Below are 22,147 nucleotides of genomic sequence, written 5' to 3' on the forward strand. Positions count from 1 at the left end.
GAGAGAGAGACCGAGAGAGAGACAGACACGGTGGGGTGGGAGGGTGAGGAGAGAGCATAAGGGTGTGGATGGAGACAATGGGAACATTCAGGAGGTGGTGTCCCACACACTGACACAGCCGTGTAGGGAGTAAACATCCCCTTCTAGACTGATTCTGGATTGAGAATCTGGAGGGGTGTGTGTGTGCGTGTGTCTGCTTGTGCGTGCGCGCGTGTCTGTCTGGGTGTCTGTGTGCGCGCGTGTCTGTCTGGGTGTCTGTGTGCGCGCGTGTCTGTGTGCGCGCGTGTCTGTCTGGGTGGATGTGCGCGCACGTGTCTGTGTGCGCGCGTGTCTGTCTGGGTGGATGTGCGCGCACGTGTCTGTGTGTGTCTGTGGGGATGTGCGCGCACGTGTCTGTGTGCGCGCGTGTCTGTCTGTGTGGATGTGCGCTCACGTGTCTGTGCGCGCGCGCGTGTCTGTGCGGAGACACACAGCAGGAATTCTATGACTGCACTGAGAACCACCTTTCCATATTCCATAAGAAAGCAATGCAGGAAGGGGATCGTGCGGATGTACACGCGCACAGTGGACCCTGACGGAGAGGTGGACAGGGAAGAGGACAGAACATTGGCTGAAGAGGGCTGAGGTACAGACACTCAATCACAGACGAACCCATGGGCACACAGAGACGCTCATACCAGCACAGACATTACCTGAGTCAGACTGCCACGGTGTCGAGGTGTGTTCCTCCTGACTCCTCACTGATGGTTGGGAAATCGGATCCCCATCCATTCCACCAGCCACTTCGTTCTAAACCCAACAAACAGCACCTTGTTAGTACAATGCAGAACCTGGCCTCCCGTCCTATAGGGCAGCTGGTGGGTTACTGCTGGGGAACACAGGAGATGGCACACACCCCGGATTATAAACAGAAGATGTACTCTCAAATAGCCTGGGACAGCTTACCCTGAGAGAGACAGAGAGAGAGAGCTGACCTGATCAATGTGGTTTAACCAACAGAAGGGGTCGACTGCGTAACAGCTGCAGAGTGCGGAGAGACCAGAACGAGGGGACGGTCAACACACGACAGGTCACTGACTATCGCATTGAGAATTCAGGAGAAAGGGCTCCCAAGAGCTGGGAGAACATGCCGACATGCTCCCACGGGGAGTGGGGGGAGAATGGGGGAGTCGCTCCCACGGGGAGTGGGGGGAGAATGGGGGAGTCGCTCCCACGGGGAGTGGGGGGGAGTGGGGGGCTCGCTCCCACGGGGAGTGGGGGGAGAATGGGGACTCGCTCCCACGGGGAGTGGGGGGAGAATGGGGGACTCGCTCCTACATGGGAGATAATAGCGGAGTTGGACTAAAGTGGGGAGCTGAATAAGCTCACGGTGGGGGTGGGGGGGGGTGGGGGTGGGGGGGGGGGGGGGGGGGTGGGGGGGGGGGGGGGGGGGTGGGGGGGGTGGGGGCGGGGAGAAAGGAATGGAAGAACAGAGGGGTGTGGGGTGCGGGGGGGGGCTTGTCTTTTAAATGTCCCTAACTAATATATTCTGTACACTCACCATCTTGTGAAGACTCCTCAGGCAGCACCTGTCCAAACCCATGGCCACTTCCATCTGGAAGGACGAGGGGCAGCAGATACATGGGAACACCACCCCCTGCCAGTTCCCCTCCGAGCCCCTCACCTGTCCCATGCTGGGAATATATCAGCTGTTCCTTCAGGGTTCCTGGAGCCATCCCTACACCACTGCAGCAGCTCAGCGCTCCCCCCAGCCCCTGGGAGCAGTTAGGGATGGGGGATAAACGTAGTCTGTACCGCCTACGCCCTGTCCCTGATGGGGGAGAGGGGAAGGGGAACGCCAGGCCGAGGGGGCAGCACCCGGAGCATTACCAGCAGCTTCTGCAGGGGGACTGTGGTGGGCTCACTCCTGGCTGTGGTTCCCACTGTTCGGGGAGACCGGACGGCATGTCCCAGTCGGATCAGCTCCTCTCCAATATCCAGGTTCTGTCAGCAAAGCAAAACGGGTGGGAGCAAGGGAGGGGGGGGGGGGGACAGAGAGAGAGAGGGGAGAGAGACAGAGGGGAGGGAGGGAGAGAGAGAGAGGGGAGGGACAGAGAAGGGGGGGGGAAAACAGAGAGAGGACAGGGGGGGACAGAGAGGGGGGAACGGGGGGGGGAACAGAGAGAGGACAGGGGGGTGAACGGGGGGGGGACAGAGAGAGAGGGGGGACAGACAGAGAGGGGGGGGACAGACAGAGAGGTGGGGAGACAGAGAGGGGGGGAGACAAAGAGGGGGACGGGGGGACGGGGGGGGGGACAGAGAGGAGGGGGGACAGAGAGAGAGAGGGGGGGACACAGAGAGAGAGGGGGGGGAGGACAGAGAGAGAGGGGGGGAGGACAGAGAGAGAGGGGGGGAGGACAGAGAGAGAGGGGGGAGGACAGAGAGAGAGGGGGGAGGACAGAGAGAGAGGGGGACAGACAGGGGGGGAACAGAGGGGGGGAACAGGGGGGGGTGTAGAGGAATAGAGACAGAGACAGATACAGACAGACAGAGGAGACAGAGAGAGGGGGGAAGAGGGGAGGTGGGAGACAGCAGTTAGATGTCTAGACTGGCTCAGAGTCCCCTTTGGGATTGAAATCCCACTCCCCGTAGGTAGATGTCAGAGAGGGATTGGGAAAGGGATCACACACCACCCAAGTGACGGTGACATGAGGGAGAAGGGGAAATCAGCCGGTCCCTACCTCGCCCCGAGTGCGGTCGAACAGCTTCACCTGAGGCCTGGTGATGCCCCCCCTCTGCGAATAGCTGCAGATCCTGGCCAGGAGGATGGTCCAGCCGGCACAGTAGGTCAGCGCCTCGAAGCAGTTCAGCGCCTCATTGGTCCACTCAGTCCCTGCAATGGAGCAACACAGGCACAGGAGCAAGGGGGGAGGGGGCAGGCTGAGGGGGTGGGGGCAACCAGGGAGGTAACTGCCCCCTCCTCACCCCCACCCCAACCCAGACACACAGCCAGACCCCCTCCCCACTACCCTCCCTATCCCCTGCATCACCCACCCCACCCCCACACACAGCCACATACCTCAGACATGTCCACAGATAAACCCAACCACTCCACACACAGACAGGGACACACACACACAGACAGACAGGGACACACACACACAGACAGACAGGGACACACAGAAGCATACCTTAGACATGTCCACAGACAAACCCAACCACCCCACACCTCCTCCCACACACCTCCAGACACCTCCGCGCTACCCTCGCTATCCCCTGCAACCCTACTATCCTCCCCTGCACCCCCCCCCCCCCCCCCCCCACACACACACACACACATACACAAAGACACAGACCCCCCACACAGACTGAACCAGCCCACAGCCCAGACCTTCACTCAGCATCTCCTGCTCCACTGCCTTGATAGGGCTGGGCCCCAATTCAATTTCTGGGGGAATGGTAACCCTCCCTCCCAAGGATGTTGATATTGGGGGTGAATCATTGCCGGTGATGCTATCAAACATCAAGGAGCCATGATTAGATTCTCTCTTGTTGGAGATGGTAACCCCCAGGATGTTGACAGTAGGGGGATTCAGTGACGGTAACACCATGAATGTCAAGCGGGTGATGGTTAGATTCTCCCTTGTTAGAGGTGGTCAGTCATTACCTGCCTCTTGCGTGGCATGACAGTTAGCTGCCAGTTATCACCATAAGCCTGGCCAGTGTGCAGACCTGGCTACGTTTGGGGAGTGAGTGAGTGTGGATGTGTAGAATGGGGAACTCGCTCCCATTGGGAATGGGTGGAGGTAGGATGGGGGACCCGCTCCCACTGGGAGTGAGTTGGGATAGAATGGGGAACTCGCTCCCATTGGGAATGGGTCAAGGTAGAATGGGGGACTCGCTCCCATTGGGAATGGGATGAGGTAGAATGGGGGACTCACTCCCATTGGGAATGGGATGAGGTAGAATGGGGGACTCACTCCCATTGGGAATGGGGGGGGGGGGGATTGGGGGAGAATGAGGCACTTGATCAAATGGGGACTGAGGGGGGTAGAATGGGGGACTCGCTCCCACGGGGAGACGTCAAGGTGAGATACATTGACATGGTGGTGGGGAGAGGGGTGGGGAAGCTGGATAAACACAATGAAATGGGGGTGGGGGGGGGGGTGTGTGTGTGAAGGGAGTTTACCAGTTGGACTGACCCCATGCTGCAGACACTGATTCAGCCCCCAGTGGTCAGTGGGTCAGCTGTAAAACTCACCGGGTGGCTGGATTCCATCAAGGCAGCATTCCACAGCCTGGAACGGCAGGCTCAGGAAATCACTCCTGAAAACACAACAAGGAGGCACCATGACACAGTCACTCCACTGCACTGCTGCAGGAGCGGTGAGCTGGATCAGAGACCGGGATGGGGGCAGGCCATTCAGCCCGTCAAGGCCAACCCTGCCACCCTGAAAACAGCATCCCAACCAGAGACAACCTCCCCCTACAACCCTAACCCTGTAATACTGCATTTCCCACAGCTCAGTCTGTATATCACTGGACTCTATGGGACAATTCCCCATGGCCAATCCACCCTAACCTGTACATCACTGGGCACTATGGGACAATTCCCCATGGCCAATCCACCCTAACCTGCACATCCCTGGGCACTATGAGACAATTTCCCATGGCCAATCCACCCTAACCTGCACATCCCTGGACACTATGGGACAATTTCCCATGGCCAACCCACCCTAACCTGTACATCACTGGGCACTACGGGACAATTCCCCATGGCCAATCCACCCTAACCTGCACATCCCTGGGCACTATGGGACAATTTCCCATGGCCAATCCACCCTAACCTGCACATCCCTGGGCACTATGAGACAATTTCCCATGGCCAATCCACCCTAACCTGCACATCCCTGGGCACTATGGGACAATTTCCCCTGTCCAATCCACCCTAACCTGCACATCTTTGACTGTTGGAGGAAACCGGAGCACGCGGAGGAAACCCCACACTGACCCTGGGGTGGGTAGAAGAAGTGCAAACTCCACATAGACAGTCGCCAGAGGGAGGAATCAAACCCATGTCCCAGCTGCTGTGACACAGCACGGGTGACCATAATATTGTACACACAGGACAGAGAATCCCTCGGGAAAGGGTGACCATAATATTGTACACACAGGGCGGAGAATCCCTCGGGAAAGGGTGACCATAATATTGTACACCCAGGACAGAGAATCCCTCGGGAAAGGGTGACCATAATATTGTACACCCAGGACAGAGAGTCCCTCGGGAAAGGGTGACCATAATATTGTACACACAGGACAGAGAGTCCCTCGGGAAAGGGTGACCATAATATTGTACACACAGGACAGAGAATCCCTCGGGAAAGGGTGACCATAATATTGTACACACAGGGCGGAGAATCCCTCGGGAAAGGGTGACCATAATATTGTACACCCAGGACAGAGAATCCCTCGGGAAAGGGTGACCATAATATTGTACACACAGGGCAGGGAATCCCTCGGGAAAGGGTGACCATAATATTGTACACCCAGGGCAGGGAATCCCTCGGGAAAGGGTGACCATAATATTGTACACACAGGGCAGAGAATCCCTCGGGAAAGGGTGACCATAATATCGTACACACAGGACAGAGAATCCCTCGGGAAAGGGTGATCATAATATTGTACACACAGGGCGGAGAATCCCTCGGGAAAGGGTGACCATAATATTGTACACACAGGACAGAGAATCCCTCGGGAAAGGGTGACCATAATATTGTACACCCAGGGCAGAGAATCCCTCGGGAAAGGGTGACCATAATATTGTACACACAGGACAGAGAATCCCTCGGGAAAGGGTGACCATAATATTATACACACAGGGCAGGGAATCCCTTGGGAAAGGGTGACCATAATATTATACACACAGGACAGAGAATCCCTCGGGAAAGGGTGACATAATATTGTACACACAGGGCGGAGAATCCCTCGGGAAAGGGTGACATAATATTGTACACCCAGGGCAGAGAATCCCTCGGGAAAGGGTGACCATAATATTGTACACACAGGACAGAGAATCCCTCGGGAAAGGGTGACCATAATATTGTACACACAGGACAGAGAATCCCTCGGGAAAGGGTGACCATAATATTATACACACTGGGCAGAGAATCCCTTGGGAAAGGGTGACCATAATATTTTACTGTTTGCAAATGAAATTTCGGATCTTAAATCTAAATAAAGGAACTGATGGGGAATTAGGGTAATATGGTTGAAATACAGCTGGACAGAGAGAGAGAGAGAGAGAGAGCATGAGCGAGAAAGGGGCCCTGTCTTAGATCAGAAGGAAACCACTACAATCTCTAACAAATGCTAACATGACAGTTAGAAAATAATGACAGTCCTGGGCAGTATCAATGTGGATTGTTTAAAGGGCCATGAAGTTTCACACATTTGTTGGAATGGTTTTGAGGTTGTCACTAGCAGATTAGATAAGAGGAAACCAGCAGATTCAGTTCATTTCGACTTTCAGAAGTTTTTCAACGGAGTCTGACTCAAAGCTAAGCCAATGTAATTATGGTCACATGGGACTGAGGGAGAGATTATACCAGCCTGGAACGAAATCCAGCTGGAAAAGGACAGCAAGTAGAGCGTAGGAGAAATGGATCAGTCTTGAATTAGTAAACTTTAACCAGTGGGGTCTCCATGGATTGGATTTATTTACAATTCACATGATTTGGCTGTCAGGATTAAATACAATATTTGCAAAGTTTGCAGAGGGCTCAGAGCTGGGCGGGTGAGAGTCAAAAGGGGATGCAAAGACACTGAAGAGATTTGGACAGACTATGTCGTGGAGAACAAACGGACCTAAGGGTTCGGTACAGAATTCTTTGAAGTTTGCGCCACAGGTAGACAGGGTGGTAATGAAGGCATTAGTATGCTTGACTCCTTTGAGTCGAGGAGTTGGGACGTCATGTTGAGGTTGTACAGGACATGGCGAGACCTCTTCTGGAATATTGCGTCCAGTTCTGGTCGCCCTGATACAGGAACGCTATTTTAAACGGAAGAGGATTCAGAAGAGGTTTACCAGGATGTGTGCCCATAATGGAGGGTTTAAGGTATCAAACTAGACAGGAAAAAGTGGGCCTTTTTCCACTTGGAGATTGAGGGGTGACCTTGTAGCGGTTTATAAAATCATGAAGGGGGTAGGCAAAGTGAATGACAAGTGTCTTTCCCTAGGATGGCGAAAGTTCAAATCTAGGGAGCAAACTTTTAATGGTGACAGGGGAAAGATTGGAAAAAAAAAGACAGGGGGGGGGGTGTGAGGCAATTTTATTTATTTTACACAGAGAGTGGTTTGTGTATGGAACGAACTTCATGAGGTACCATGACAACGTTTCAAAGGTTTTTTTGGAGGGAGGTGGGCCAGGAGCAGGCAGGTGGGACTGGCTTAGCTTGGGAACATGATCAGCATGGAGGGGTTGGGACGAAGGGTCCGTTACCGTGCTGGATGAGTCGACAAACATTCCGCAGACGGAATACAACAGTGAGCCACGGCAGATCATCCATTTTAGTCAGAAAACAACCAATGTTGAAACAGAGGGAGGCCAGGAGGGGGCTGAGTTACAGACAGAGCTGGGGTGCCCTGGGACAGGAGCTCCTGAGAAGGGAACTTACACTCACAGCACGTCATCAACAAGGTAAATGGGACGCTGTCCTTTATTACAGGAGGATGAGGGGACAGGAACAAGGATACAATATAATGAGAGCCTTGGCGAGATCACACTGGGAGATGGAGTCCAGTTTTGGTCTCCGTTGCCAAGATGGAGTTCAGCAAAAGGCGTCTCAGACCGATCCCTGGGATGGGGGAAGAGTGTGAATGGATAGGGACATGGAGACTGATCCCTGGGATGGAGGAGAGAGTGAATGGATAGGGACATGGAGACCGATCCCTGGGATGGGGGAGAGTGTGAATGGATAGGGACATGGAGACCAATCCCTGGGATGGGGGAAGAGTGTGAATGGATAGGGACATGGAGACCGATCCCTGGGATGGGGGAGAGAGTGAATGGATAGGGACATGGAGACCGATCCCTGGGATGGGGGAGAGTGTGAATGGATAGGGACATGGAGACCGATCCCTGGGATGGGGGAGAGTGTGAATGGATAGGGACATGGAGACCAATCCCTGGGATGGGAGGGGGGTGTGAATGGATAGGGACATGGAGACCGATCCCTGGGATGGGGGAAGAGTGTGAATGGATAGGGACATGGAGACTGATCCCTGGGATGGGGGAGAGCGTGAATGGATAGGGACATGGAGACCAATCCCTGGGATGGGGGAAGAGTGTGAATGGATAGGGACATGGAGACTGATCCCTGGGATGGGGGAAGAGCGTGAATGGATAGGGACATGGAGACCAATCCCTGGGATGGGGGGGAGAGTGTGAATGGATAGGGACATGGAGACCGATCCCTGGGATGGGGGGAGAGTGTGAATGGATAGGGACATGGAGACTGATCCCTGGGATGGGGGAGAGTGTGAATGGATAGGGACATGGAGACCAATCCCTGGGATGGGGGGGAGAGTGTGAATGGATAGGGACATGGAGACCGATCCCTGGGATGGGGAAGAGTGTGAATGGATAGGGACATGGAGACCGATCCCTGGGATGGGGGAGAGTGTGAATGGATAGGGACATGGAGACCAATCCCTGGGATGGGGGAAAGAGTGTGAATGGATAGGGACATGGAGACTGATCCCTGGGATGGGGGAGAGCGTGAATGGATAGGGACATGGAGACCAATCCCTGGGATGGGGGGGAGAGTGTGAATGGATAGGGACATGGAGACCGATCCCTGGGATGGGGGGAGAGTGTGAATGGATAGGGACATGGAGACTGATCCCTGGGATGGGGGAGAGTGTGAATGGATAGGGACATGGAGACCAATCCCTGGGATGGGGGGGGAAGAGTGTGAATGGATAGGGAAATGGAGACCGATCCCTGGGATGGGGAAGTGTGTGAATGGATAGGGACATGGAGACCAATCCCTGGGATGGGGGGGGGGAAGAGTGTGAATGGATAGGGAAATGGAGACCGATCCCTGGGATGGGGAAGAGTGTGAATGGATAGGGACATGGAGACCGATCCCTGGGATGGGGGAAGAGTGTGAATGGATAGGGACATGGAGACCGATCCCTGGGATGGGGTAAGAGTGTGAATGGATAGGGACATGGAGACCGATCCCTGGGATGGGGGGAGAGAGTGAATGGATAGGGACATGGAGACCGATCCCTGGGATGGGGGGAGAGTGTGAATGGATAGGGACATGGAGACTGATCCCTGGGATGGGGGAAGAGTGTGAATGGATAGGGACATGGAGACTGATCCCTGGGATGGGGGAGAGTGTGAATGGATAGGGACATGGAGACCGATCCCTGGGATGGGGGGGGAAGAGTGTGAATGGATAGGGACATGGAGACCGATCCCTGGGATGGGGGAAGAGTGTGAATGGATAGGGACATGGAGACCGATCCCTGGGATGGGGGAAGAGTGTGAATGGATAGGGACATGGAGACCGATCCCTTGGATGGGGGGAGAGAGTGAATGGATAGGGACATGGAGACCGATCTCTGGGATGGGGGGAAGAGTGTGAATGGATAGGGACATGGAGACCGATCCCTGGGATGGGGGAAGAGTGTGAATGGATAGGGACATGGAGACCGATCCCTGGGATGGGGGAGAGTGTGAATGGATAGGGACATGGAGACCGATCCCTGGGATGGGGGAAGAGTGTGAATGGATAGGGACATGGAGACCGATCCCTGGGATGGGGGAGAGTGTGAATGGATAGGGACATGGAGACCGATCCCTGGGATGGGGGAGAGTGTGAATGGATAGGGACATGGAGACCGATCCCTGGGATGGGGGAAGAGTGTGAATGGATAGGGACATGGAGACCGATCCCTGGGATGGGGGAAGAGTGTGAATGGATAGGGACATGGAGACCGATCCCTGGGATGGGGGGAGAGAGTGAATGGATAGGGACATGGAGACCGATCCCTGGGATGGGGGAGAGAGTGAATGGATAGGGACATGGAGACTGATCCCTGGGATGGGGGGAGAGTGTGAATGGATAGGGACATGGAGACCGATCCCTGGGATGGGGGGGGAGAGTGTGAATGGATAGGGACATGGAGACCGATCCCTGGGATGGGGGAAGAGTGTGAATGGATAGGGACATGGAGACCGATCCCTGGGATGGAGGAGAGTGTGAATGGATAGGGACATGGAGACCGATCCCTGGGATGGAGGAGAGTGTGAATGGATAGGGACATGGAGACTGATCCCTGGGATGGGGAAGAGTGTGAATGGATAGGGACCCTCAGACCGATCCCTGGGATGGGGGGAGAGTGTGAATGGATAGGGACATGGAGACCGATCCCTGGGGTGGGGGGAGAGTGTGAAAGGGTAGGGACATGGAGACTGATCCCTGGGATGGGGGAAGAGTGTGAATGGATAGGGACATGGAGACCGATCCCTGGGATGGGGGAAGAGTGTGAATGGATAGGGACATGGAGACTGATCCCTGGGATGGAGGAGAGTGTGAATGGATAGGGACATGGAGACCGATCCCTGGGATGGAGGAGAGTGTGAATGGATAGGGACATGGAGACCGATCCCTGGGATGGGGGAAGAGTGTGAATGGATAGGGACATGGCGACCGATCCCTGGGATGGGGGAAGAGTGTAAATGGATAGGGACATGGAGACTGATCCCTGGGATGGGGGAAGAGTGTAAATGGATAGGGACATGGAGACTGATCCCTGGGATGGGGGAAGAGTGTGAATGGATAGGGACATGGAGACTGATCCCTGGGATGGGGGAAGAGTGTGAATGGATAGGGACATGGAGACTGATCCCTGGGATGGAGGAGGGAGTGAATGGATAGGGACCCCCAGACCGATCCCTGGGATGGAGGACAGGGTGAATAAATGTTTGGAAGATAAAGAGATGATTCAGTCACAGGTTTAGAATATACAGCACAGAAACAGACCCTTCGGACCATCCTGTCCACGTCAACCAGATATCCTAAATTAATCTAGTCCCATTTCCCAGCACCCAGCTCCTATCTCTCCAAACCCGTCCTGTTCATGTCCCCATCCAGATGCCTTTTAAATGTTGTAATTGTACCAGCCTCCACCACTTCCTCTGGCAGCTCGTTCCACACACGTACCACCCTCTGTGTGAAAAAGTTGCCCCTTAGGTCTCTTTTATATCTTTCCCCTCTCACCTTAAACCTATGCCATCTAGTTCTGGACTCCCCGACCCCCAGGGAAAAGACTTTGCCTATTTACCCTATCCATGCCCCTCATAATTTTGTAAACCTCTGTAAGGTCACCCCCTCAGCCTCCGACGCTCCAGGGAAAACAGCCCCAGCCTGTTCAGCCTCTCCCTGTAGCTCAAACCCTCCAACCCTGGCAACATTTTTTTCTAAATCCTTTCAAGTTTCACAACGTCCCTCCCACAGCAGGGAGACCAGAATTGCACAGTGTATTCCAAACGTGGCCTCGCTGATGTCCTGTACAGCTGCGACGTGACCTCCCAACTCCTCAAAAAATACACATTTCACCGGGGGCTCAGCAGGGTAGGTGCAGGAACAAACCCGTCGCTGGCTGGGGGAGGGGACATCGCCTCAGAGTCAGGGGTCAGGCCATTACAGGCAGAGATGAGGAGGAACAGCCGCACTCGGTGTGTGGTGAGGGGTTGGAATTGACAGTCCCACGATCAGAGATGACACTAACGCACCTCTGAGGACGGGTCACCCATTCCGAAGCGTTAACTCTGATTTCTCTCTGCGGGTGCTGCCAGACCTGCTGAGCTGTTCCAGCAACTCCTGGGTTTTGCAGGTCTTCTGGTGCCCACCTACCCCAGCGGGATTAACCCCCTGGGAGAAACAGGGACTGGGTTCTGGTGGAGGGAGAGATGGGCGGTGGGGTGGGCAGGGAGACGGAGCAGGGGAATGTCAGACCGACCTGAGGAGCTGCAGCCGCCCGATGGGAATTGCGCCGTTGTCCCCGTAGTCCACGTAGTAGAGGTCGGCGTGACCGCTCGCCAGGAAGCCCAGCACTCGCGCCCGGTACCAGGAGCTGTCGCCCGCAAACGGGGCTGCCACAATGTCCCCCGGCTTCGGGAAGAACGCCTCCCCCTGCGGAGAATCGGGAGGTCAGACCGGCGGCAGAGGAAGGTGACGGAAACCGACAAAGCAAGATCCCACCGTTCAGCGCCACTGCCCACCCACCCTCCCCTTCAATGCTTACATCCACGCTGTCCCCATGTTGGGATGCCTGGCATCACACTGGCAATGAAACTCGCATACCACCCTGTGCATTAGAGTGACATGCAAAGCATCTCTCTGGCTTGGCAGTTGGGTGGCATTTAATTGTTACGACCTTGGGGAATCGTGCCACACAGCACGGAAACAGACCCTTCGGCCCATCTCGTCCATGCCGACCATAGAGACATGGAGCTGTACAGCACGGAAACAGACCCTTCGGCCCAACTCGTCCATGCCGACCCAGATATCCTAAATTACTCTAGTCCCATTTGCCAGCACCTGGCCCATATCCCTCCAAACCCTTCCTATTCATATACCCATCCAGATGCCTTTTAAATGTTGCAATTGTACCAGCCTCCACCACATCCTCTGGCAGCTCATTCCATACACGTACCACCCTCTGCATGAAAATGCCCCTCAGGTCCCTTTCCCCTCTCTCTTTAAACCTATGTCCCTCTAGTTCTGGACTCCCCCACCCCAGGGAAAAGACTTTGCCTATTTACCCTATCCATGCCCCTCATAATTTTGTAAACCTCTATAAGGTCATCCCTCAGCCTCCGACGCTCCAGGGAAAACAGCCCCAGCCTGTTCAGCCTCTCCCTGTAGCTCAGATCCTCCAACCCTGGCAACATCCTTGTCAATCTTTTCTGAACCCTTAAAAGTTTAAACAACATCTACCTTTTAGCAGAGAAACCAGAATTGTTCTAAGGAAGGGTTATATTAACTCCACAGACACTGCCATACATGGTGAACCTTTAAAGCAACTTCTGGCTTTGTTTGCACGCAGTATTCCAACAGTGGCCTAACCAATGCCCTGTACAGCCGCAACATGACCTCCCAACTCCTGTAGTAAAAAGTGAGGTCTGCAGATGCTGGAGATCAGAGCTGAAAATGTGTTGCTGGTTAAAGCACAGCAGGTTAGGCAGCATCCAAGGAACAGGGAATTCGACGTTTCGGGCCAGAGCCCTTCCTGATGAAGGGCTCTGGCCCGAAACGTCGAATTTCCTGTTCCTTGGATGCTGCCTAACCTGCTGTGCTTTAACCAGCAACACATTTTCAGCTCCCAACTCCTGTACTCAATGCTCTGACCAATAAAGGAAAGCATACCAAACGCCACCTTCACTATCCTATCTACCTGTGACTCCACTTTCAAGGAGCTATGAACCTGCACTCCAAGGTCTCTTTGTTCAGCAACACTCCCTTGGACCTTACCATTAAGTGGATAAGTCCTGCCCTGATTTGCCTTTCCAAAATGCAGCACCTCGCATTTATCTGAATTAAACTCCATCTGCCACTCCTCAGCCCATTTGATCAAGGTCCTGTGGCACTCCGTTACAACGCTGTGGCTTTAAGAGGTGATTTTGTCCTGGGTAAATTTTCTTGAAGGGAAGTTGTGAGGCAGAGGCCGTCAGTAAGACAGGAAACAGCTCGAGGGGCCTTGGGGGAATTTCTTCAAAAAGTTGAAGGCAGTGTGTGTGACCAACTCTCACAGACCAAATATTTTTTTTTTAAAAACTACTGGCGTCTCACCAGAGTTGGAACCCCAATCTCCTGGCTGCTACACTCCTGAGTATTCTCTTCCTCCTGGACTGGAGAACTGCATGAGAATCGGGGGCTTAATTTGCCTTCAGTTTTGCCAAAGGGGTGTGTTTATGGGACGAGACTATATTGGAGCAGTTAATTAGTAAGACTCACTGTACCTGTTAGTCTGTTAATAGAGTTGTTAGTCTAAATTTCTCTTTCTTTGGTTGTATTTTTAACTGCAGCGTTTAAAGAAATGGTGTGTTGTTCAACCTTGAGTAGATTGACCAGTCGCATCGCGTCAGGAACAGGCACTTCACATTCGCCGAAAAGGTCAGGAAATCGAAGGGTCTACCTTTAGTGGGGCTCTGGTCGGACTGGGCAGTCAGACTGTGCGCTCACGGAGCTGCGGGAACGTAATGTCAATCCGAAATTCATGACCAGACAGTAAGGTCAGTCCTTTCCCTAAGCTATGACCATCTCCCTTTTTTGTTAAGATGCTAGAAGTGATGGGGCACTGCTTGTCCCACAGCAGTCTGTCCTTCTTTAACGGGATGGGTGCGTTCTTGGGTAACCCCGTGCTAGGGAAACATCGCACTGAGAAACTGCCTTTAAAGTGTTGGCGACGTAATCGCAACGCAGCCCACGCACGGTTTAATAGTTGGTGATGTAGGAACAGCGTTCCTCAATCCCAATCCCAATCCCAGCCCACACACGATTTAATAGTTGGCGATGTAGGGAACAGCGTTCCTCAATCCCAATCCCAGCCCACACATGGGTTAATAGTCGGTGATGTGGGAACAGCGTTCCCCAATCCCAATCCCAGCCCACACACGATTTAATAGTTGGCGATGTAGGGAACAGCGTTCCTCAATCCCAATCCCAGCCCACACATGGGTTAATAGTTGGCGATGTAGGGAACAGCGTTCCCCAATCCCAATCCCAATCCCAGCCCACACACGGGTTAATAGTTGGCGATGTAGGGAACAGCGTTCCCCAATCCCAATCCCATTCCCAGCCCACACACGGTTTAATAGTCGGTGATGTGGGAACAGCATTCCCCAATCCCAATCCACACACGGGTTAATAGTTGGCGATGTAGGGAACAGCGTTCCCCAATCCCAATCCCATTCCCAGCCCACACACGGTTTAATAGTCGGTGATGTGGGAACAGCATTCCCCAATCCCAATCCCAGCCCCACACACGGGTTAATAGTCGGTGATGTGGGAACAGCGTTCCCCAATCCCAATCCCAGCCCCACACACGGGTTAATAGTCAGTGATGTGGGAACAGCATTCCCCTATCCGTGAAAACCAAGCCTGTGTTATAACAGAAGAATCGGCCCTCCTTGTTTGTATCTGAGATTTGTCCCCAAGGCAGCACCATCCGAGGTGGTCACTGTACAAACGTCTCACTGCCCTCCTGCCCTTCAGTGCCCACACACACGGGACAATAAAGGGCATCCTATACTCCCTCCTCCTAATATTTTGGAAGTCAGGGTGGGTCTGGCCCATTACCAATCTGAGATGACCTTTGTCACTCTCCACGTCATCACCAATTCCCTCAAAGTGAACCCCCCTGTCAATCGGAAACCTTGGGTTTGTGAGAGAGCTCACCCAGTCACGCTTCCCCCCAAAAGACCCAGAGTTAGTGACCCTCGCTGGGCACACAGCAGGCAGCTCTGCTCCAGCTCCACCACACTTGCCACAGGGCAGAACGAATCCCTCTTAAAGGCACGTTGTGTCACATCACAACAAAGCCCCTTCCTTCCTTCCTCGGGAAATTTGGCACACCCGTGAAGCTGCTCCAGATGCCTCATTGACAGCAAACTCTCCGGGTGTATAACGGCCTGGTGTGGCGACTGTCCTGCCCAGGATTATGAGAAGCTGCAAAAGGCTGTGGGCCTAGCCCAGCCCATCGCGGACTACCACCTCCCATCCACGGACACCACCTACACGGCTCAGTGCTGTGGAGAGGCTGCCATCTTCATCAAAGCCCCATCGCAGCCCGGTAACGCTCTCCTACAACCTCTCCCGTCAGGCAGGAGATACAGAAGCCTGAACACGCACATACACACAAACACAAACAAACACACCCCAACAGGTTTAGGAACCACTTCTCCCCCGCCTGAATGGACCTCTCTAATCTCATGTAGAGCTGACCTTGCTAATGTCGCTGCTGTCTCCTGTACGTCCCAGTGCAACGTAACCTCCCTGCCTCTGTCCAAGTCTCTCTGACCTGTCCCTCCTTGCCGACCACAGTTTGACCGTAGTGCTCGCAAACAAAGCGTTCTTCGGTGCATGTGACAATCAAAACAAAAACCACCCAAGCGCACTATGAGGGGGTGGGCTTTCGGAGACTACGACAGCTTCCCATGGGTTTGAACGAGATCGCTGGGGGATTACAGGCCTGGCTCCCCACGGAATACAAACCCTGGGACCACACCCCCTCACACCCGCAAACCGGAGGAGAAACACCTCACCTTCCGCCTCGGGACCCGACAACGTTCACCAGATTCCTCCCCACCCCATCTCAGACCCTAGCGTCCGACTCGGCACCGCCCTCTGGACCGGACCCTACCTGTCGGTCTTCCTTCCCACCTGCCCGATCACCGTCCCGACCACCACGGCTGCCCCATTTCTCGCTCCCCCTCCCCAGTCCTGGCCGAAACGTCGACCCTCCTGCTCCTCGGATGCTGCCTGACCCGCTGTGTTTTTTGTCCCCCCTCCCCCCACCACCTCACTCCACTCACTGTCCCGGAGAGTCCGCTGTAGTACCGGGACATCTCCCTGGTCAGGTTGTCCAGCTGCAGACAGCGGGATCCCAGGATCTGGATCCAGAAGTGACTGGGATTCTCCGAGGCAGAGACGTAGACCTCCAGGTGCTCATCGGCCGGGAAACCGAAATCCGGGCTGGGGACTGGGGGGGTGGGAGGTGGGGGGGAGAGAGAGTGTGAGGCAGACAGCGTCGGATTCCCGCAGGGCAAAGTAGAACGAGAAAAGACAGCCACTGGTTAGTAAAGCAGGGAGGCGACGCCGGGGAAAAATCACCGCGTTCCCAAAGGATGACAACAAAATAAACAGGGTTAGGAAAACTGGTGTCCGGAATCCAGAATGCAACAGAGGCGGAGGAGATTGACACCAAGGAGAGAGAGGAAGGAAACCGGGCAGGACCTTGGCGAGAGGGGGAGTGAGCAAGGCGGGATAAACCGGGATAACGCAATCCAACCAGGGGCCGGCGCAATGGGCCGAGCGGCCTCCGCCTGGCGTCAGCAGAGCAGGACCTTCAGCCCATCTGTTGCTTGGTCTCTGTCGGCAGTGAGAGAGCCGCGCTAGAAGGCGCCAACCCCTCCCGGGTTCTTACTCTCGAATTTGGAGACCGGGCTGGCGCTGTTTGGCGTCGGGCCGTCTTTCTCCACAGCTGCTGGCTCCTCCGGAGGTTTCCCGGTGAACGCGGAGTCTGCCGCACTCTCTCCGGCGTCTGGCGCCCACTCTCCGTCGCTGGCTGGCGAGCCGCTGCTCTCCTCTCCTGGTGTCCGCTCTGCCCGCCGGCCGATGGGGTGTTTGCGCTGCCTCCGCCTGGCCGCTGAGGAGGCTAGCCTCTGGCGGAAAGCCTCCTCTTCGTCCACCTTGGCCAGGATCAGGGCCTGAGGGAGAGAGCAGGCTGGGGTCAGGGACACTGCCAGCGCGAGAGAGACACTGCCAGCGCGAGAGAGACACTGCCAGCGCGAGAGAGACACTGCCAGCGCGAGAGAGACACTGCCAGCGCGAGAGAGACACACACAGCGCGAGAGAGACACACACAGCGCGAGAGAGGAGAGAGACACACACAGCGCGAGAGAGACACACACAGCGCGAGAGAGACACACACAGCGCGAGAGAGACACACACAGCGCGAGAGACACACAGCGCGAGAGAGACACACACAGCGCGAGAGAGACACACACAGCGCGAGAGAGACACACACAGCGCGAGAGAGACACACACAGCGCGAGAGAGACACACACAGCGCGAGAGAGACACACACAGCGCGAGAGAGACACACACAGCGCGAGAGAGACACACACAGCGCGAGAGAGACACACACAGCGCGAGAGAGACACACACAGCGCGAGAGAGACACACACAGCGCGAGAGAGACACACACAGCGCGAGAGAGACACACACAGCGCGAGAGAGACACACACAGCGCGAGAGAGACACACACAGCGCGAGAGAGACACACACAGCGCGAGAGAGACACACACAGCGCGAGAGAGACACACACAGCGCGAGAGAGACACACACAGCGCGAGAGAGACACACACAGCGCGAGAGAGACACACACAGCGCGAGAGAGACACACACAGCGCGAGAGAGACACACACAGCGCGAGAGAGACACACACAGCGCGAGAGAGACACACACAGCGCGAGAGAGACACACACAGCGCGAGAGAGACACACACAGCGCGAGAGAGACACACACAGCGCGAGAGAGACACACACAGCGCGAGAGAGACACACACAGCGCGAGAGAGACACACACAGCGCGAGAGAGACACACACAGCGCGAGAGAGACACACACAGCGCGAGAGAGACACACACAGCGCGAGAGAGAGACACACAGCGCGAGAGAGACACACACAGCGCGAGAGAGACACACACAGCGCGAGAGAGACACACACAGCGCGAGAGAGACACACACAGCGCGAGAGAGACACACACAGCGCGAGAGAGACACACACAGCGCGAGAGAGACACACACAGCGCGAGAGAGACACACACAGCGCGAGAGAGACACACACAGCGCGAGAGAGACACACACAGCGCGAGAGAGACACACACAGCGCGAGAGAGACACACACAGCGCGAGAGAGACACACACAGCGCGAGAGAGACACACACAGCGCGAGAGAGACACACACAGCGCGAGAGAGACACACACAGCGCGAGAGAGACACACACAGCGCGAGAGAGACACACACAGCGCGAGAGAGACACACACAGCGCGAGAGAGACACACACAGCGCGAGAGAGACACACACAGCGCGAGAGAGACACACACAGCGCGAGAGAGACACACACAGCGCGAGAGAGACACACACAGCGCGAGAGAGACACACACAGCGCGAGAGAGACACACACAGCGCGAGAGAGACACACACAGCGCGAGAGAGACACACACAGCGCGAGAGAGACACACACAGCGCGAGAGAGACACACACAGCGCGAGAGAGACACACACAGCGCGAGAGAGACACACACAGCGCGAGAGAGACACACACAGCGCGAGAGAGACACACACAGCGCGAGAGAGACACACACAGCGCGAGAGAGACACACACAGCGCGAGAGAGACACACACAGCGCGAGAGAGACACACACAGCGCGAGAGAGACACACACAGCGCGAGAGAGACACACACAGCGCGAGAGAGACACACACAGCGCGAGAGAGACACACACAGCGCGAGAGAGACACACACAGCGCGAGAGAGACACACACAGCGCGAGAGAGACACACACAGCGCGAGAGAGACACACACAGCGCGAGAGAGACACACACAGCGCGAGAGAGACACACACAGCGCGAGAGAGACACACACAGCGCGAGAGAGACACACACAGCGCGAGAGAGACACACACAGCGCGAGAGAGACACACACAGCGCGAGAGAGACACACACAGCGCGAGAGAGACACACACAGCGCGAGAGAGACACACACAGCGCGAGAGAGACACACACAGCGCGAGAGAGACACACACAGCGCGAGAGAGACACACACAGCGCGAGAGAGACACACACAGCGCGAGAGAGACACACACAGCGCGAGAGAGACACACACAGCGCGAGAGAGACACACACAGCGCGAGAGAGACACACACAGCGCGAGAGAGACACACACAGCGCGAGAGAGACACACACAGCGCGAGAGAGACACACACAGCGCGAGAGAGACACACACAGCGCGAGAGAGAGAGAGACACACAGCGAGAGAGAGAGAGAGACACACACAGCGAGAGAGAGAGAGACACACACAGCGAGAGAGAGAGAGACACACACAGCGAGAGAGAGAGAGACACACAGCGAGAGAGAGAGAGAGACACACACAGCGAGAGAGAGAGAGAGACACACACAGCGAGAGAGAGAGAGAGAGAGAGACACACACAGCAAGAGAGAGAGACACACACACACAGCGAGAGAGAGAGACACGCGCAATGCGAGAGAGAGAGAGAGACAGGGACGCACAGAGAGAGAAAGGGAGAGAGAGGCAGTGAGAAAGAGAGGCAGTGAGTGAGAGAGACACGCACAGCGAGAGACACTGAGAGGCGCACAGCGAGAGAGAGAGAGAGGTGCACAGCGAGAGACAGAGACAGACAGACACGCAGACAAGATGACTGAGTTGTACAGAGATACAGGAAGGTGGCGGGGGGGGGGGTGTTGGTTGGGGGTAGCAGAGGGAGACCCGCAGACTCAGAGAGCATGAGACACTGACTAGAAAACAGGTGTATGGAGACACAGTGTTGGGCTGGGATGGGGTGGGGCATGCAGACAGACAGAGCAAGCGAACGCAGGAGAGAGAGAGAGAGAGAGAGAGACACATGCTGAGACGGGAGTGGGGGAGAGTCAGACACACCCAGACACAGAGGCACACAGACAGCTGTGCGATAAGAAGCAGACTCCCTCCCACCCTCACCTTGGCTGAGGCCACTTCTCGCCTCGTCCCGCTGATCCTGACCAGGCGGTTCACCTCCAAGGGCTGCCTGCCCGGCTCCTCGCACAAGACCTTCGCTCCCGTGGCCCGGCAGATCTCCCGGACGCTCTCTCCTCCGCGACCTGGGGGCCAGAGGCAAACCCGTGAGCCCTCGCCCCAGCGGAGTGAAGCCGCCCACTGGAATCAACACGCGGCCCAGGGCTGGCAAGGGCTTGTTCGGCACATCCAGCCTGTACCGGTTCACCAGCCCCTCCTCGATCCGCGTGACCCCCCCACCCCCAAAGCTCTATTGATTGTCCCTCCTCCTTACTCCGATCGCCTCAACTCCAGCTCCCTCTGAGGAGGATGCTGAAGGTTGGGTGTGGACGGCAGAGAATGTCATGGAACTCCATTGAGGAGTCAGCTCCCACAGCCCCGAGGGGCTCCAAACCTCAAACCTCAGGGGAGAGAGATGCTGGGAGCAAGGAGGATGCCCCAGGGAGCCTGGATGGCAGGGGTGGCCAGAACCAGGCCTCAGGAGCATGTAACAGATGGCCCTCTGTGTTGAGAGGGGTGTGAGGGCAGCACTACCCTCCGCCCCCGTGGCACGGACACTCAGTGGTTAGCACTGCAGCCGCACAATGCCAGGGTCCATGCCCAACCTCAGGCATGCACATTCGCCCCCAACGCCCCCGTGTTGGTGAGGTCTGCTCTGGGTGCTACAGTTTCCTCTCATAGTGTCCAGGGATGTGCAGGTTAGGGTGGATTGGCCATGGGGAAATTGTCCCATAGTGCCCAGGGATGTGCAGGTTAGGGTGGGTTGGCCATGGGGAAATTAACCATAGTGTCCAGGGATGTGCAGGTTAGGGTGGGTTGGCCATGGGAAATTGTCCCATAGTGCCCAGGGATGTGCAGGTTAGGGTGGGTTGGCCATGGGGAATTGTCCCATAGTGCCCAGGGATGTGCAGGTCAGGGTGGATTGGCCATGGGGAAATTAACCATAGTGTCCAGGGATGTGCAGGTTAGGGTGGATTGGCCATGGGAAATTGTCCCATAGTGCCCAGGGATGTGCAGGTTAGGGTGGATTGGCCATGGGATATTGTCCCATAGTGCCCAGGGATGTGCAGGTTAGGGTGGATTGGCCGTGGGAAATTGTCCCATAGTGCCCAGGGATGTGCAGGTTAGGGTGGGTTGGCCATGGGATATTGTCCCATAGTGCCCAGGGATGTGCAGGTTAGGGTGGATTGGCCGTGGGAAATTGTCCCATAGTGCCCAGGGATGTGCAGGTAAGGGTGGATTGGCCATGGGGAATTGTCCCATAGTGTCCAGGGATGTGCAGGTTAGGGTGGATTGGCCATGGGGAAATTAACCATAGTGTCCAGGGATGTGCAGGTTAGGGTGAATTGGCCATGGGGAAATTGTCCCATAGTGCCCAGGGATGTGCAGGTTAGGGTGGATTGGCCATGGGAAATTGTCCCATAGTGCCCAGGGATGTGCAGGTTAGGGTGGGTTGGCCATGGGGAAATTGTCCCATAGTGCCCAGGGATGTGCAGGTTAGGGTGGGTTGGCCATGGGGAATTGTCCCATAGTGCCCAGGGATGTGCAGGTTAGGGTGGGTTGGCCATGGGGAATTGT

The 22,147-nt window shown here is 55.7% G+C and overlaps 1 protein-coding gene across 1 annotated transcript in view; it reads right to left on the reverse strand.

Moving 5' to 3' along the window:
• LOC132805523 (tudor and KH domain-containing protein-like) overlaps positions 1 to 22,147 on the reverse strand; it is a 29,918-nt gene that overhangs the window by 1,417 nt on the left and 6,354 nt on the right. The window contains exons 5-12 of the mRNA XM_060820634.1: positions 20,516 to 20,655; positions 17,201 to 17,483; positions 16,590 to 16,756; positions 12,014 to 12,186; positions 4,241 to 4,305; positions 2,721 to 2,872; positions 1,870 to 1,983; positions 693 to 789 (exon numbers count right to left, since the gene is read on the reverse strand). Of these exons, the coding sequence (XP_060676617.1) occupies positions 693 to 789; positions 1,870 to 1,983; positions 2,721 to 2,872; positions 4,241 to 4,305; positions 12,014 to 12,186; positions 16,590 to 16,756; positions 17,201 to 17,483; positions 20,516 to 20,655 (1,191 nt within the window). The remainder of the gene's footprint in view (positions 1 to 692; positions 790 to 1,869; positions 1,984 to 2,720; positions 2,873 to 4,240; positions 4,306 to 12,013; positions 12,187 to 16,589; positions 16,757 to 17,200; positions 17,484 to 20,515; positions 20,656 to 22,147) is intronic.

Source organism: Hemiscyllium ocellatum, chromosome 50 (assembly GCF_020745735.1).
Source record: "Hemiscyllium ocellatum isolate sHemOce1 chromosome 50, sHemOce1.pat.X.cur, whole genome shotgun sequence".
Lineage (NCBI taxonomy): Eukaryota > Metazoa > Chordata > Chondrichthyes > Orectolobiformes > Hemiscylliidae > Hemiscyllium > Hemiscyllium ocellatum.